Below are 18,955 nucleotides of genomic sequence, written 5' to 3'. Positions count from 1 at the left end.
ATCAAACCCAGGTCTCCCACGTTCCAGGTGGATTCTTTACCATCTGAGCCACCAGGAGTACTATCCACACACATTTGGGCGGAGGAGGTGAGTACAGACATGGCTTATTCAGTGGTTTGGGGAACCACTGGGTAAAGAATTGCTTCCCTAATAGTCTCCCAGACTTGATTCATTTACTCACTCATTTCCCCCAACAAGTATTAGATGCCTAGTAAATACCAAGCGCTCTTCTTAGCCCAAAACAAGACCAAAAAAAAAAAGAAAAAGATAACAGCAGCAAACTCTCTGCTTGTGGAGTTTATAGTCTAGTGATGGCAACAGGTATTAAGCAAATAAACAATCTTAAATATCTACTTATAAATGGTGTGGATGCTCTAAAGGAAAGAACTAGGTTTTGAGAGCTCATTATTCTAGGAAGGATGGCCAAGGATGTCTTCTCTCTGGAGCTGACTGGAAGCTAAGATCTGAAATTTGAGAAGGAATGAGTCTTGAAAGCCAGGGAGGGAATTCCAGGTGGCTTAAGGAGTTCTTTTCTGAGGCTCTCAAAGGAAATCAGGGGCATTCTGAGTAATGGTGTGGGTAGGGGTATGAATTGAATTGAGGTATATATTTCCATGGATACTGGGTAGCAAACCGAGAATTTAAACTCCCGTGGTACAGCTTCACTCAGCCTCAATATTCTACAGTGTCTTTGGGGCATTGATAAGGAGCTTGGGTTTTACTATCTAAGTATATAGTAGTTTAATCACTAAGTCTTGTTTGACTCTTTGCAACCCCATGGACTGTAGCCTGCCAGGCTCCTCTGTCCATGGGATTCTCCAGGCAAGAATAACTGGAGTGGGTTGCCATTTCCTTTTTTCTCTAGGGGATCTTCCTGACCCGGGAATGGAACCCTGGTCTCCTGCATTGTAGGCAGATTCTTTACCAACTGAGCTACAAGGGAAGCCCCAATCTAAATATATACAATGACATCTCTGTAAGCTTTTAAGCAGGGGCTCTGAGTGATCTCTTGTGTTTTAACAAGATTGTGGTAAATGTATAATAGGCGATAGGGAGGCAAGAGAAGAGGAGGATGGAATGGAAGACACGTTCAATTGTTCAGGCAGAGACGAAGGCGCTCAGCAGGGAGGATGGGAACACAGAAGTGGCCAGACTGGGGACAGACTAGGGGTGGGGCCCGGGAGAAGAAGCCGTGAAAGGGGCAGTCCACGCTCAGGACGCCGGACTGGAGCACAGGCTGAGACGGAAGGGGAAGCGTGTCTGGGAGAGTCAGAAGGGCTCAGCTTTGTGCACACTGAGTATGAGATGCCGGTGATACCCCTAATGAACAGTCAAGTACAAAAAAAAAAAAAAAATCACAGGCATCTCAAACTTAATGTGTGTAAAAGTGAACTCTTCGCTGACCTCATTCTGAAATTCAGAGGAGACATCTTGGCTAGAAATGGAAATGAATGTGTTGTTTTTAGCCTCATTGGTGCTGTTTAGAAATGGGTGCTGCTTCCTGGGGAGAGAAGCGTTCCAAGGACCAAACTTTCAGAAAAGCCAGCCTTTGAAGGCCGGATCTGAGAAAAGAAAGGGGTGAGGTGGGAGAGAGAGCGCGTGCCCATGCCTGAGGAGAGTCCATTGGAAGGATGAAATTGCAAAACAAAAGCATCCCAGGCCTCACGGTCCTCTGAGAAAGGAAGACACCTCCTTCCTGGTTCCTTCCACGAGGGCAGGAATTGGTCCAGACTCAGGTCAGCGCCAAGTCTGGGCTAGCTCGTGCGGTGCCGTGGGTTTCTCTAAGCCCGTCCATCACTCTGAACCAGGAAGTAGGAGGCATGCCCTGAAGTAGAAAGCTGTCTCAACACTTCCCTGTAACTCCTCAGTCTCCTGTTGGGTCAAGGAAGGGTACACGCAGGCATGGGCAGGGTGCCAGCTCAGGTGCGAGTGCCCACAGTGGGTGGGGTTGAGGCATTACATTAGTCACAGCCTTGCTGTCATTTCCTGTGGCGGTTTTCCTTTTTTTTTTAAATCTTTCCCTGCCACTGCCCCTGATTTCACCCACTTCTCTTTTTATTTTATTATCTTCCCCCAGAAACCACTGTCCCATGATAATAATCATCTCATTGTTAATTAATATGCTTTGGGAGGGGCAACATTTTTCTCTTTCACAGCCCTTTGGCGGGGCTTGAGAATTGCTGACTTAAATGTTTAAGAGGTTTTTTTGTCTCCATAGTAAATGGAGTAATGTAAATCTTCACCCTCAGGTCCAAAAAATCATACAGGGAGATGCAATTCTATGCAGAGACATCTCCAGCCTCTGGCCTGACGGTCTAGAAATCGGGTAAATAATTCACTGGGGAAGTCTACCTCTTTTTAAAAATCTATCATGTTCTTAATTTTAAAAGTATATTTCATTGTAGAACTGGTTTCTCAAATTTTAATGAGCAGATCAATCACCTGGGGATCTTGTTAAAATGCAGCCTCTGATTTGGGAGGTCCGGGGTGGGCACAGAGATGCACCATTTCTAACGAGCTCCCAGGTGATGCTGAGATGCCTGGCAAATGAGCCACATTTTGAATATCAAGGATTTAGCACACAAGAAAAAAAAACAGGATAACACAAATCAACTGTGAACTTGTCCTCTCAAATAGGACATTCTGCTCTCCATTCATAGCTTGATGCTGAGATAGCTCAGGACTCTCAGCCCCCCACCCCCTCAACATCACCCAAAGAAGCCAGACAGGGAATAGATTGGGACAGGCAGTGAGACGCCCCTAGGAGGCAGGAAGCAGTTTGAACTGTGGGTGCAGACGTGAGAGGGTGGTCGGGGAAGGAGTGTGGTCCTGCTTGGGACGATTGATGCTTTGCCACCTCATCAAGTGAGTCAGAGGGATCCTCAGGTTCAAAGAAACTGATTCAGGGCCAGAGGCAGGCCTAGGTGAAATGCCGTGTCAGCAAGAGGGACTGATCAGACTTGGGGATCCACTTCTCCACCCTCCCCTCCAGAGAGAGGATGGGAGATTCCAGCCTCTTCCTAAAACTCTCAGTACTGCCTGGGAGGATTAAGGGAAAGCCCTGATCTTGATCCAGGACTGTAGTCCTCTCTGCCGAGACTTTCCACATTAGGCTGTGTGCTGTGTGGTGCTTAGTCGCTCAGTCGTGTCCGACTCTTTGCCACCCCATGGACTGTAGCCTGCCAGGCTCCTCTGTCCATGGAATTTTCTAGGCACGAATACGGGAGTGGGTTGCCATTCCCTTCTCTAGGGGATCTTCCCAACCCAGGGATCAAACCTGGGTCTCCTGCGTTGAAGGCAGATTCTTTACCACTGAGCCACCAGGGAAGCCCCCTAGAAAAGACTGATTTGAGAAATTGTTATAAAAGGAAAAAGGTCAAATGATCTGAATTCACCAACAGATGAATTAGACAAAAGAAGAAAGGAACAGAGGGGAACTTACAGGTTAAAACAAAACATTAGAAGACCCATCAAATCTTTTAGCAAGACTACACTATTACGTGTAAGGATGCCATTTGGCTGATAAAGCTATAAAAAAAGTAAGAAAGTAATCACTACAAAATCAGGAGAGTGGTTACTTTAAGGAAAAGGCAGGGGTGAGACAGAATAGGATTAATTTGAGGGCTAAAAATGGTGACTTTTTTTATGTTAGTAAAAATAGTTGTAGAATAAAATTCACCTTTGTAACCATTTTTATTTGTACAATTTAGTGTCTTTAAGTAATCCACAATACTGTACAACCAACACCACTATCCATTTCTGTACTTTCATATCGTCCCAAACGGAAACTCTACCATTTCTTATTTAAAATGTATTCATTAAGGGACTTCCCTCGTGGGCCAGTGGTAAAGACTCTGCCCTTCCACTTCAGAGGGCCTGGGTTCAACCCATGGTTGAGGAACTAAGATCCCATATGCCATGCAGTGTGGCAAAAAAAAATGTGTTCATTGAAGCCCTTTTATAAAAAGATACTTCACCACATCTCTGATGTGGTTACCAGGGGAGGGTTCACAGAGAAAAGCAGGATAAATGCTTGACAAGGATGGGGCATAAGGTGCAACTTTGGGGGTGGCTCAAAACTGTTCTAGTTCCTGTCCTGGGAAGTGATCAGGAGGGTGTCTGCAGGGTGGCGGGATTATCATGGGGGTGGGGAGCCCAGAAGAAAAAAATTACGCTACCACAAAAAGCACATGTGATACAGTAACACACTTCCTAAGTGAATTAGGTGTGGTTTTATACATAGAAATCAATAAAGTAAAAGGGAGGGTATTTGCCTCTCTATGTAGGTGGATTCAGGCATGGGCCTACTTAAAAGACAGACTGAACCTATAAAATAACCTCTCAGAGTTCCTTCTGGGAATACAAAGGGGGCTTTGCAGGGCTGGTGACAATCTCTCAATAGATCTGGGTGCTCTGTGAAAAATGATTAGGTTGTACACTTACAAAATAGGCATTTTTCTGCATGTTTTGTTTTCTTGAACAAAAAGATTTCTAAAAAATTAAAAGTTGCTTCTACTCTTCAGATTCTACATTAGGGAAATTCCCAATCCTTATCTAGGTTGTTTAAGAGAATGCATACTGACACGCAGAACTGGAATCCTAGTCCTTTCTACTCATTAATTATCCAGGAAAGGAAATTAGACCTGACTCATCAACTCCCCTGTTGCTGACGCAAGAGGGAGACTCCACCTGGTGACTCCACTGGTGTGAGGTTGGGCCTGGAACCCAAGAACAGCCACGGCTGCTGAGTGCTGAGTCAATTCTAATTAATGGGTCCAAGATGGAAGTTGTAGGAATTCTCACCCACGGCACGCTCTGAGAAGAAACGGAGGGAGGAAGAAGAGAGGAGACTGTAGAGAATGTAAATAAAAGGATAGCTACCCCTTGCCTGTTTTAATAATCTCTAAGCTATAGGTTCCAATATTCCCACAAAGTATATACCACCCTACCTTTTATTGACCTAATGGACAGGAAAGGCTGTGTGCCTAGCCACTCAGCTGTGTCCGACTCTTTGTGATCTCATGGACTGTAATCCACCAGGCTCCTCTGTCCATGGGGATTCTCTAGGCAAGAATACTGGAGTGGGTAGCCTTTCGCTTCTCCAGGGGATCTTCCTGACCCAGGAACTGAACCCAGGTCTCCTGCTTTACAGGCAGATTCTTTACCATCTGAGCCACCAGGTAAGCCCAATGGAAAGGACAGATCAGATCAGTCGCTCAGTCGTGTCCGACTCTTTGCGACCCCATGAATCGCAGCATGCCAGGCCTCCCTGTCCATCACTAACTCCCGGAGTTCACTCAGACTCACGTCCATCGAGTCAGTGATGCCATCCAGCCATCTCATCCTCTGTCATCCCCTTCTCCTCCTGCCCCCAATCCCTCACAGCATCAGAGTCTTTTCCAATGAGTCAACTCTTCCAATGAGGTGGCCAAAGTACTGGAGTTTCAGCTTCAGCATCATTGCCTCCAAAGAAATCCCAGGGCTGATTTCCTTCAGAATGGACTGGTTGGATCTCCTTGCAGTCCAAGGGACTCTCAAGAGTCTCCTCCAACACTACAGTTCAAAAGCATCAATTCTTTGGCGCTCAGCCTTCCTCACAGTCCAACTCTCACATCCATACATGACCACTGGAAAAACCATAGCCTTGACTAGATGAACCTTTGTTGGCAAAGTAATGTCTCTGCTTTTGAATATGCTATCTAGGTTGGTCATAACTTTCCTTCCAAGGAATAATTGTCTTTTAATTTCATGGCTGCAGTCACCATCTACAGTGATTGTGGAGCCCAAGTAAATAAACTCTCTCACTGTTTCCACTGTTTCCCCATCTATTTCCCATGAAGTGATAGGACCGGATGCCATGATCTTCGTTTTCTGAATGTTGAGCTTTAAGCCAACTTTTTCACTCTCCACTTTCACTTTAATCAAGAGGCTTTTGAGTTCCTCTTCACTTTCTGCCATAAGGGTGGTGTCATCTGCATATCTGAGGTTATTGATATTTCTCCCGGCAATCTTGACTCCAGCTTGTGTTTCTTCCAGTCCAGCGTTTCTCATGATGTACTCTGCATATAAGTTAACTAGCACTTAGATGGAATTCCCCTTCAATGCTCTTAGCTTATTAACTCTGAGATTACAGAGGCTCTGGAAGAAGTATTTAGCTAATGGGATTGGCTGCAACAACATCCTTGATTCCTAAAGCCTAAAGCAGGTTGCTTGGAAAGAAAAGGATGATGCTGCTTCTTCTTCCTTTTAATATTTATTTGTTTATTTATTTATTTGGCTGTACTTGGGATCTTTAGATGTAACTTAAAGGGAGAAAGTCACCCTGTCACCGTGCTTATTTAACTTACATGCAGAGTACCTCATGAGAAACGCTGGGCTGGATTGGAGCACAAGCTGGCATCAAGATTGCCAGGAGAAATACCAATAACCTCAGATATGCAGATGACACCACCCTTATGGCAGAAAGTGAAGAAGAACTAAAGAGCCTCTTGATGAAAGTGAAAGAGGAGAGGGGAAAAGTTGGCTTAAAGCTCAACTTTCAGAAAACAAAGATCATGGCAGCCAGTCCCATCACTTCATGGGAAATAGATGGAGAAACAGTGGAAACAGTGAGAGAGTTTATTTACTTGGGCTCCAAAATCACTGCAGATGGTGACTGCAGCCATGAAATTAAAAGATGCTTACTCCTTGGAAGGAAAGTTATGACCAACCTAGATGGCATATTCAAAAGCAGAGATATTACTTTGCCAACAGAGGTCTGTCTAGTCAGTTTCGGTTCAATTCAGTTGCTCAGTTGTATCCGACTCTTTGCGACCCCGTGAACCACAGTACACCAGGCCTTCCTGTCCATCACCAACTCCGGGAGTTTACCCAAACTCGTGCCCATTGAGTTGGTGATGCCATCCAACTATCTCATCCTCTGTCATCCCCTTCTCCTCTTGCCTTCAATCTTTCCCAGCATCAGGGTCTTTTCCAGTGAGTCAGTTCTTCACATCAGGTGGCCAAAGTATTGGAGTTTCAACTTCAGCATCAGTCCTTCCAATGAACAAGGCTATGGTTTTTCCATTGGTCATGTATGGATGTGAGAGTTGGACTATAAAGAAAGCTGACCACCAAAGAATTGATGCTTTTGAACTGTGGGTGTTGGATAAAACTCTTGAGAGTCCCTTGGACTGCAAGGAGATTCAGCCAGTCCATCCTAAAGGAGATCAGTCCTGGGTGTTCATTGGAAGGACTGATGTTGAAGCTGAAACTCCAATACTTTGGCCACCTGATGTGAAGAGCTGACTCATTTGAAAAGATCCTGATGCTGGGAAAGATTGAAGGCAGGCGGAGAAGGGGACGACAGAGGATGAGACGGTTGGATGGCATCACCGACTCAATGGACATGAGTTTGGGTAAACTCCTGGAGTTGGTGATGGACAGGAAGGCCTGGCGTACTGCGGTTCACGGGGTCGCAAAGAGTCTGATACGACTGAGTAACTGAACTGAGCTGAAACGAGAAAGACATGAAGAAGTACAGGACTCAAGACCCCTCAGGGTCTGCCACTTTACAGTTGAGTTTTACTGAAGCGCCTTTGGCTGATGCTCCGTCTGTATGCTCATCAAAGTAACAAAACAGTGGGTGATCCCAAGATACAGGGATTCACTTACAAAAACAGGGAGGAACTACCATTTGATAAATGCACAGAACAACTTTAGGCACTGTGTAGTCGGGTATGTGTGAAATTATGCAAAACATAAAACTGACCATTTTAACCACTTTAAAGTGTACAATACCGTGGCATTAAGGACATTCACATTGTTGTGCGACCATCAACCCCCTCTTTTTTTTTTTTTTTTGGACATGCCATGAGGCATTCAAGAATCTTAATTCTCCAATTAGTGATTGAAACTTAGCCCCTTGCATTGGAAGCTTGGAGTCTTAACCACTGGACCACCAGGGAGGTCCCCAACCCTGTCTATCTTTAAAACTTTTTCATCATCCCAAATTGAAACTCCATACTCACTAAACAATACCTGCTCATTCCCTCTTACGCCTGGCACCCGGTAACCTCTATTCTATTTTCTGTCTCTATGAATTTGCCAAGTTCCTTTAAAAAAAAAACTGTGGAATCGTGTAGCTTGTCCTTTTGTGATTGGCTTACTTCCCTTGGTATAAGGGTTTCAAGTTTCATCCGTGTTGTATCTACTGTGTATCAGAATGTCCTTCCTTCTGGAAACTAAATAATATCCCATTGTATCTATAGACCGCAGTTTGTTTATCTGTCCATCTGTCCACGGGCACGGGAGCTGTTTCTACTTTTTAGCTACTCTGAATAATGCTTCAGTGGACACTGATATACAACTGTCTGTTCAAGTCCCTGCTTTCAATTCTTTTGGATATACATCTAGAAATAGAATCGCTGAATTATATGGTGATTCCGTGCTTCTTTTTTTTTTTTTTTTTTTGAGAAGCCACCATACTGACTTCTACGGAGGCTGCCGTACTGTATGTTCTACCCAGCAATGCACAGGACTTCTAATTTCTCTGCATCTCTACCAACATATTTTCAGTGTTTTGATAATAGCATGGCCATCCAATTGGGTGTTAAGTAGATGCTTTCACCTGCTTGATGCAACTCATGCCTTACAACACCCGAAAAGTTACATCCTACATGACAGGGGAGGAGACTCCAGTTCGGACAGGCTTCGTGGGTCAGGTGACTAGTAAGTGGCTGAGCCAGGATCTGAAAGGACACCTGGCTGGCTCCGAAGCCCATTTTCTTTCCACTGGAACACACTTCCTGCCCCGGGAGGCATGTGCTAACCCCCTCTGGAGTCCAGCCTGCCCCAAGATGTTCCAGGGGAGGGATCAGCCACCACGGGCCACGTGAGTACCAGTAAGGTCATCCTCACTTCTGGTTGACAAGAGCTGGTGAGAAAACACAGCCGCGCCCACGGGGAGACACGGCGATGGCACGTTTGTTCAGGCCAGTGAGTGAGACACAGGAGAAGTGGCGGTGGGTGAAAAGGGGCCTTTCGAGAGCACATCCTGCAGGGAGGGGGGTGATTGGAGGGGGTAAGCTGGGAGCCAGGGAGGTATCTAGGGGGCTAGCAGGGGAGCTGACGACTCCTCCAGGGCCTCAGGAACAAAGGCAGCAGGGATGTAAGAGATGTGGGTTCGATCCCTGCGTCGGGAAGATCCCTTGGAGGAGGGCATGGCAGCCCACTCCAGTATTCTTGTCTGGAGAATCCCATGGACAGAGGAACCTGGCGGATTATAGTCCTTAGGGTCGCAGAGTTGGACGCGGTTGAAATGACTTAGTGCACACACAGGCACCTTGACCCACGCCTGCGGCAACAGGCCCTGCGGGGGGCCTCACGTGGTTTGGGCGGGGACCAGAATGCCAGTGCGCCCGTACAGGTGCCAACACAAAGCCACCTTAGCCCACAGCCTGCTCTGCACACTTCCCTCCCTGACAGCGGGCAGGTGCCAGCAAACTCTATTAGCTTTACCAAAACCAAGGTCTACCTATTGTCCCTGAGGCTAAGAAAGTTGTAAAGTCAGTTTGGAAATTCATGTTCCTACCTTGCAGTGTTTTCTTTGTATTTGTTTTTCCTTTGTTTTCTGGTTAAGTTACTTTTTCGTTTTTCAGGCCGAGCTGTGCCCTCTGCAAGATCTTAGCTCCCCAACCAGGCACGGAACCCCTATTGGGAGCTAGTTGTTGTAACCTCTGCACGTTACTTTTTAAAATGTTGATCTTTGTCTTGCTGAAGGAAAGGGGAAGGGATTTCTTCAGACCCAAGCCAAGGTAGCCTGGTAGGGGAGAATGTTTATAGAGGCAGAGAAAGCGTTAGCAGCGTGGCCCCAGTTCCTGGGCTGGGCACAGTCTTTGACGTGGTGGGAGTCTGAGTGTGAAGCCCAGAAGTGGAAGTTGAAGGGATTAATTTCCTTCTGTAAGTCTGGCCCCCTCTACTCTCCATTCAGTGAGGGATGGTCTTCCTTCAGCCTACCAGCCCTGGGTAGTTTACCCACAGTTATCTCCGTTTTCGTGCTCAGTATCAGAGTCATGTCCGACTCTTTGTGACCCCATAGACTGTAGCCCACCAGGCTCCTTTGTCCATGGAACTTGCCAGGCAAGAATACTAGAGTGGGTTGCCATTTCCTTGTCCATTTTTTACTTTGAATTAATACTGGTTTTCATTATCAGTCATGAAAAGCATCATTATTTTACATATCATTAAGAAAAAAAAATACTGCCAATACCATGACATACCATAAAATGCACCCCAATATCAGAAATGTTTTCTAAAAAAGATGCATGCCCTAAAGATAAAACAAAAAATAAATAAAATGTAAAGAAAAAAGAAGCAAAAACCTATCTCCATTCCAATACCAACCAACCAACCAAAAGAACCCACAAAAAATAAAAAATAGAAAAAATACAACAAAAATAATCTCTAGAATTGATCATTTCCTCGTGGCTCAGCTGGTAAAGAATCCGCCTGCAATGCGGGAGACCTGAGTTCAATCCTTGGGGTGGGAAGATCCCCTGGAGAAGGGAAAGGCTACCCACTTCAGTATTCCTGCCTGGAGAGTTCCATGGACTACACAACTGAGTGACTTTCACTTTCTTTCACTTTAGAATTGATAATATGAAGTTTTCAATTTGTCTTCAAGCCATTAGCCAATCAGTGTTTTCTACTTAAATTTGCCATAAAATTAGAATTAGAGACACTTTTTCCTCTAAGAGGAAGTTAGAATTCATTTAGGTGCCCATTTAACATTTCTACTGGTTACTGGATAACCAGGGTAAATCTGGAATACTTTACAAAGGGAGATAAAATCCAGATATAGCAGCGGCTGAAAGAACAAAATGACGTAATCACAGCTCAACTGGTTTTAAAGTGAATGAGAATGCCAAAAAGGCTAGGAAACTGTATTCCAGCCATGGTTTTTCTGCCACCATATGTATGTATATGTTTGAGTATTCAAATTTCATATATGTATAAACACTGCACATGTACATCTAAACAAACCCACCATTCCTACCTCTTCTATTTGTTTAAATATGGATTATTTTTAAAGTCTTTATTGAGTTTGTTACAATATTGCTTCTGTTTTATGTTTTGGATTTTTGGCCACCAGGCATGCGGGTTCTTAGCTCCCGGACCAGGGATTGAACCCTCAACCCCTGAATTGGAAGGTGAAGTCTTAACCAGTGGAGCTCCAGGAGAGTCCCCCTTCCTACCTTTTCAATGATAGACCACCCATACTTCAAGGACTAGTGGGGCTGCGCCTTTCCCATAAAGACAGCAATGGGCCTCTCCTCCTGATCCCTACTCGCTTGTACCGCCTTTGTGACCTACTGAATTCTGTCGCTTCTAGTAGCTGTTTGCATATGTGGCAATAGGTTGTCATCTCATCAACCATGGGGATGGTTTCTAACACATTCTCAAGATTTTAAAATACATTTTTAGGAGATTTAAAATGCCATGAACTCTAACCCTAAGCGTTTACTGTTAGTGTCCTGCCTCGTTTCAAAAGAGGTTCGATGTGGCTTACAGAGGGGTGTATGGCAGTACATCAACTAAAATACACATGAGAAAAAATCCTCAAAATACAAAGTGAGGGAATCAGGATAGAGTGAAAATCAAAGCAGGGAAATGGGATGTAAGCAGGAACAAATTAGAACATAAAAGCATTCCAAAAGATCCTGTTGCTGGAAATGAGCCCTCATTTGGCTCTGAGTTTCCTAGAAGTCAAAGTGAAAAGGGAAACGAGAAGAGTTGTGAGACCATGTCCATACACAGAAGACTAGTTGCTCACAAGTCAGATAGCATTAAACCCTGCTTGTGTGCACATAGCTAGTGAGTGTAATCACTAACCTATTTTTATATTTCCAGATCCCAACACACGGCTTGGCATATGGTAAATCAGTGGTTCTCAAACTTTCGGTCTTCAGATGCTTTTACACTTTTTTTTTACAAAAACTTTTTACTTTGAAATAATTCGAGGTTTCCAGAATAGAAAGATAGTACAAAGAGTTCTCATATACCCTTCATCCGACTCTCTCTAATGTGCATATCTCATGTAACCACAATACATTTACCAAAGCTAAGAAATTGAATTGATACAATACTATAAACTACTGACTTTGTTTGGATTTCATCAATTTTCCCACTAATACTCTTTTTCTGTTCCAAGATCCAATGTGCATTGAATTTAATTCTGTACACTTTTAATATTACTGAGGAAAACAAATCTGTGGTCACCAAACAGGAGAGGGAGGAGGGAGGGGACAAATTAGGGATATGGGATTAACAGATACAAACTAATATATATAAAATAGATAAGCAACTAGAATATACTGTGTAGCCCAGGGAATTATAGTCATTATTTTGTGATAATCTATAGTGGAGTATAATCTGCAAAAATACTGAATCACTATGCTATTCGCTTGAAACTAAGATGATACTGTAAATCAACTGCATTTCAATTAAAAAAAAGTATTGAGGACTCAGTGCTTTTGTTTATGTGGATTATGTCTTTGGATATTTGCCATATTAGATGCTTAAATTTTAAAATCTGTATTTATTTAAAATAACAATAATAAGCCCACTACATGTTAAGATGGGCTTCCCTGGTGGCTGGGTTTCCCTGGTGGCTCAGCTGGTAAAGAATCCACCTGCAATGTGGGAGACCTGGGTTCAACCCCTGGGTTGGGAAGATCCCCTGGAGAAGGGAGCAGCTACCCACTCCAGCATTCTGGCCTGGAGAATTCCATGGACTATTCCATGGGGTTACAAAGAGTCAGACACAACTGAGCGACTTTCACTCACTCACACGTTAAGATAAATAGAATTTTATGAAAAATAACTATTTTTCCAGAAATAACTATTTTCCAATGGTTTTGCTATAGTAGACTCCTGGAAAGATCTTGGGGACCAGACCTTGTGAACCACAGTGGTATACATGGGCCGAGCCATGTCCAGCTCTGTGCGACCCTATGGACTGTAGCCCGCCAGGCTCCTCTGTCCACAGGATTCTCCAGGCAAGAATACTGGAGTGGGTTGCTGTGCCCTCCTCCTGGGGAACTTCCCAACCCAGGGATCAAACCCAGGTCTCCTGCAGCTCCCTGCACTGTAGCGGGTTCTTTACCACTGAGCCACCAGGGAAGCGCGTGGTATACACGCAGCATGCTTAAAATGAATGTTAATTAAAATGTTCGTAGGTGGGACCTGCCTGGTGGTCCGGTGGTTGGAAATCTGCCTGGCAGTGTGGAGGACACCAGTTTGATCCCTGGTCTGCAGGACCAGTAAGCCGAGCTCTGCAGCTACTAAGCCCACTTGCCTAGAGCCTGAGCACTGCGGTCAGAGAAAAGCCTGAGCCAGCAGCAAAGAACCAGCGCGGCAAAAAAAAGAATAAACGTTCATAGGTACGGAGCCTTGTTTTTCTTACTCTGGCTAATTTCTTTCAGACTCTGGGCCTGTGGGCAAGGATTAAATGTGAATTTGTATGGGAGCCTATGGCTGAGGCTCCCATAACCATGTTATACTTCCCCCAGCACACCAAGGACAGGATCTATTTTCTCTGAACAGGATGCATTCCTTCTATAGCCAAGAAAAGGTCTCTAAGCAGCTGGAAACACAAGCAGGTAACCGAGAGAATAAAGGATAAGAGTCACAGATTTGACCTAAGATAGCCCATGTGCTGTGCTGTGCTAAGTCGCTCAGTCACGTCCAACTCTTTGCCACCCCATGGACTGTAGCCCGCCAGGCTCCTCTGTCCATGGGATTCTCCAGGTAAGAACACTGGAGTGGGCTGCCATTTCCTCCTCCAGGGGATCTTCCCAGCCCAGGGATCGAACCTGCGTCTCTTACATCTCCTGCATTGGCAGGCGAGTTCTTTAGCTCTAGCGCCACCTGGGAAGCCTGAGATAACCCATGCCCATCTCAAAAGCTGAACCCTGCTTGTTTTCACCCTCTTGTCACCCCAGGCTCACACCTAGTAGGCACACAGCCGCTTGGAGCAGATTTGTCCCTAAGGATAAGAATGCCCATCCCCTGACTAGTCCCAGCATATGCAGCAGTCACCCAAGAGGCCACCTCCCTGACTACTTTTTACAAAATTATTTATCTATCAATATTTACTTATTCATTTGGCTGTGTCAGTCTTAGTTGCAGCACGGGGGATCTTGAGCCTTTATTGTGGCATGCGGGACCTTTAGTTGCGGCATGTGGGATCTATTATTAGTTCCCTGAGCAGGGATTGGACCCACATGCAGTCTTATTCAAACCATTTCAAAGTAAATTCGCAAGTCAAATTCCTGACATACGGCACCAGATACCCTAACTTCACTGACATCCTGCTACTGCTGCTAAGTCGCTTCAGTCGTGTCGGACTCTGTGCGACCCCATAGACGGCAGCCCACCAGGCTCCCCCGTCCCTTGGATTCTCCAGGCAAGAACACTGGAGTGGATTGCCATTTCCTTCTCCAATGCATGAAAGTGAAAAGTGAAAGTGAAGTCGCTCAGTCGTGTCCGACTCTTTGCGACCCCATGGACTGTAGCCTATCAGGCTCCTCTGTCCATGGGATTTTCCAGGCAAGAGTGCTGGAGTGGATTGCCATTTCCTTCTCCAGGGGATCTTCCCAACCCAGGAATCGAACCTGGGTCTCCTGCATTGCAGGCAGACGCTTTACTGTCTGAGCCACCAGGGAAGCCCCCTATAAGGGACCAAAAGGCAAGGAAATCCTCTAGCCCCAGCCTCTCCCTCTCACTTGGTGAGTTTGGAAGAACCCATTGGACATAGGTAGTCTCATGCCTTCCTTCCCCCTCCGCCCCCACACCCTCCCTACCTCCAGGGATCTGTCAGCTGGACATGACTGACCTCTCTCCTCTAGGCAGTGTGGTTTACAGGCCTCATTTGGGGGTTAAGTATTAGGAAGTCTTGGACTGATAGAATCTCTGACCTCCAACTGGGCCTTTGTCAGTAACTAAGGTGACATTTTGGTCCCGGCTCCCTAACTCCTTGATTTGATATCTTAACTGCTGCTGAACCCCAGTGGGAGAGAAGGGCACCATTACTTGTGCCCCTTCAAACACCCAACATGATCAAATATGTATTAGTAATTCTAGATCACTGCTAAAAAACAATTATAGGACTTCCCTCGTGGTCCAGTGGTTAAGAATTCACTTGCACTGGGGGGGACATGGGTTCGATCCCTGGTCCAGGAAGGTTCCACACTGCGGTGCAGCTGAGCCTGTGCTCTAGTGCCTGTGAACTCCAACTAGAGAAGCCACCGCAGTGAGAAGCCCGTGTACCTCAACTACAGAGAAGCGCCCGCTTGTTGCAACTAGAGAAAGCCTGCACCCTGCAATGAAGACCTAGTCCAGCCAAAAGTAAATGAAAGACACTTATTAAATTCAAGGTAGTCTAAAAGTTATAAACTTTGCTTTCAGTGTTATCTTCAGACACTTTTGGTATTCTGTAATGATTTTTTTTGGCCATGCCTAACGGCTTGAGGGTCGTGAGCAGGGACTGAACCTGTGCCCTTGGCAGGACTGCCAGGGAATGCCCATGAATTGATTTTGATTGACTTTTATCTGAGTTAAATGCTGTCGGTGGTATTCTGACCTCCCCTACAGAGAGGGCTGGGACACTACTGTAATTTGCATGTTTAATCTCCTCTCTGCTCCCCTTTTCCTTCAGGGCAGACTCTGCTCTGTTCAGGTGGTACACCTAGCCAGGCACAGAGTAATCGCTCCATACACATGTGCTGAATGAACAAATAAAAAGCTAATACTACTTGTCTCCCCCAAAGCTCAGATGCTAATAACTTTTGTTTTTCCTCTTGGAAGAACTGCCTTTGGGAAAAGACTTCAACACATCAGCTTGTAATAGAAGTGAGAGACCTTGGCAGAAGGAGAAGAGACAGCTAAGTTAAGCTGCCTCTCTCTCTTTTTTTCTCCTAATGGGGAAGATGGGAAGCAGGGAGGAGGAGAGGAACAGCCAGGAGCTGGTCTGAGCTACTGGATAAGGGAAGTTGAAGCTGGTGGCTGAGGATACTTTAGACACAGGGACACCCACAGTTGCAGCGCTGGGAGATCATGTTCTCTCTTTTTTTCCCCATTTTGTCAGTGACTGGGAGAATAAACACATTACTAGGAATCTTAGGGCGGGTCTTGGATTTCCTCAGAGAGTACATGCCAACAGTATCTGGATTTCCTGGGGACCGGAGACCCCAGCAAACATGTGTTACAGAAACAATAACATGTGGTAAATTGCTTGAAGAATATTCTGTCCATTCCAGATCATAAAATAATTTTATCTTTGAATCAATCCAGACCTCAGAAAACTGAGAGGCAGGATCCCTTTGATAGGCCTGCTAGCAGAATTACTGCTACGGAATTGAGCTGGAACATTAGGGCTGCTTTGAAGGAGACCGTAAGAAATAAGCCACAGCGAATTCCCTGGCGGTCCGGCGGTTAGGACTCCGCGCTTTCACTGCCAAACTGGGTTCAATCCTTGGTCAGGGAACTAAGATCCCACAGGCCATGTGATGTGGCAAGACGAACAAACAAAAATAACCGCATGTGTAACCCATTACTACGCTTTCTGATTTGCTGCAGGGGTATTTACTGATGGGGGCTCATGGGAGAAACGCCCTGTGCGTCTCATCACTGGACACCGCTTGATTGCGTCAGGTCTCGGTCGCACCACGAGCGCTCTTTCACTGGGGCACGCAGACTCCCTACTTGTGGTTCACAGGCTCAGTACTTGCAGCGAGGTTGCAAGTTGCCCTATGGTATGCGGGATCTTCATTCTCCGACTAGGGACTGAACTCATGTCCCCTGTGTTGCAGGGTGGATTCTTAACCACTGGACCACCGGGGAAGTCCCTATTGGACACTTAAAAAAAAATAAAAGTTTTATTCTAGGGACTTCCCTGGTGGTCCAGTGATTAAGACTCCGAGCTCCCTATCAGGGGACCCGGGTTTGATCCCTGGTCAAGGAACTAGATTCCACATGCCACAGCTAAGACCTGATGGAGCAAAAAAAAAAAAAAAGGTTTCTTCTAGAAAAAATGATCTTTTAATACAAAATGACAGGGAATCTTATAACTGATAACTAATTATATCCACCACCACCCTGTTGGTTGCTAAAAGCTCCTGGGCAAATTTGGAGGCCACCTCTGACACCTGTGCAGAGCTTAATGACCCTCAGTTTGACAGCCTACTTACCTCTGGCTTCATCTTGTCTTACTCTCATTTTCCTTTTGCAACAATTGCCTCATTCATTTTGAAAGGTGCTGGGTGCTACACAGAGCTCTATCAGCTGCCACCGGTAATTTCTCAAGCAGGGCAAAGTGTAAGGAAAAGAAATGAATCTACTCTCCAAGTTATATTATCTCTAATTCCCAAGCCAGTGTGCTTTTCACTTGAAAGAATGGAGAGCTGAAGATAAGCTATCTTCCTCCTGCAGTGTGTTGACAAGCCTCCACCCACCCCTCCTTCATTGCTCCCTAATAAGTACTTGCTGCTGTTTTTAGCAAAGTAATTTATGGGGCAGTGTTTTGGATCAAAATCATGCTAGTGTGCATTCATGCGCGTGTGCGCGCACACACACACACACACTCACATACTCTGCTTATTAAGTGAACTGAAAATCCATTACCTTCCGCTGTGTGATTCAGAAATAGAAAGCCCTTAACTCTTCTAGGTGTGCATGCTTATTTCTGCAGTGCATTTTTGTAACACATTGTCTGTAAATAATATAAGTACTTCCCCTCCTACTTTGCTTGTTGTCTTATGTTTGGTATCTATGAGACAAAGACCGTCTTATAAAGTGGAGGTGAAATTATATAGGAAAACATTCTTGTGGTACATTATAATCTAAGCATAACAGTGAGCACTGAAGTTCCCCTTAACCATGCTTTTCCTCCCCTCCCAGGTTGGCCGCTGTTATCAACGTGCTGCATACCCTATACTGTCACCTATACTTTCGCAAATACATGCATGTATCTATAGCAACGTGCTGGCTGTATTAAGCGCATCTGGGTGTTAAATTTGCTTTCTGCTGTACATGTCCTACTCTTCTACCTCTTGCATTTTTTCCTGAATAGTATGTCTTAGAGCATTTTTCCTGCTTCAGAGGAAGAGCTCTTTTCTAGGTTAACTTATCCAAACAGCCTCTTCTAGCCCCTAGCTGCTGTTCTTCCACCTTCATCTTTTGTCAGTGGCACTGCCAAAAACCTAAACTGCAGGTCATAACGGGATTCAGAAAAGCTGCTTACACGAATGTGACCACCTCATAGGGTTGCTATGCTGGAATATAAGACTAAATCTATATTAGTTACTCTTATTAGTCTTCCAAAAATATTTATTTGGTTGTGCTGGGTCTTAATTGCTACAGAGATCTAGTTCTCTGACCAGGGATCAAACCAGGGTCCCCTGCATTGGGAGTGCAGAGTCTCAGCCACTGGACCAGCAGGGAAGTCCCACTATTAGTAGTCTTGATCTGAGGTCCATTCTTTGGACAATTATTAATTGGCTGTCTACGAGGCACTGTTCCAGGCACTGGGGATATATCTAGGACCAAAAATGGCAATCTCTATCTCTCTGGTGTCTTGAAGGGAGGCAGAAGATAAAAAAATAAATGGGAGGTGGGAGGGAGGTTCAAGAGGGAGGGGACATACATATACCTATGACTGATTCATGTTGATCTGTGGCAGCAACCAATACAATATTGTAAAGCAACTATCCTCCAATTAAAAATAAATAAATTTAAATTAAAAATAAATAAAATAAACAGTATGTTGGTTATTGATAAATGTTACAGAGAAAAATTAGAGAGAACAGAACAATGGGGGTTTCCAAGAGATCAGAGATCACAGATTTAAACATGGTGGCCATGGAAGCCCGGGGGAGAAAGTGACCATCTGAGCCTTTAATTTGTATAGACAGTTAGT

General features: G+C 45.0%; 1 protein-coding gene and 1 long non-coding RNA gene across 2 annotated transcripts in view; one reads left to right on the top strand and one right to left on the bottom strand.

The window, feature by feature from the left end:
• The window catches only part of SLC25A30 (solute carrier family 25 member 30), a 78,040-nt gene extending 60,683 nt beyond the window's left edge, over positions 1 to 17,357 (bottom strand). The window contains exon 1 of the mRNA XM_027557196.1: positions 17,229 to 17,357. Coding sequence (XP_027412997.1) covers positions 17,229 to 17,240 — 12 coding nt within the window. The 5' untranslated portion in view covers positions 17,241 to 17,357. The remainder of the gene's footprint in view (positions 1 to 17,228) is intronic.
• On the top strand, positions 8,468 to 13,428 carry LOC113902207. Its single transcript, XR_003513709.1, has 2 exons — positions 8,468 to 8,872; positions 13,218 to 13,428. It is a non-coding gene; the product is annotated as an uncharacterized LOC113902207 (long non-coding RNA).
• Positions 17,358 to 18,955: the final 1,598 nt, after the last annotated feature.

Source organism: Bos indicus x Bos taurus, chromosome 12 (assembly GCF_003369695.1).
Source record: "Bos indicus x Bos taurus breed Angus x Brahman F1 hybrid chromosome 12, Bos_hybrid_MaternalHap_v2.0, whole genome shotgun sequence".
Classification (NCBI taxonomy): Eukaryota; Metazoa; Chordata; class Mammalia; order Artiodactyla; family Bovidae; genus Bos; species Bos indicus x Bos taurus.
This window is presented reverse-complemented; position numbering and strand designations above follow the sequence as displayed.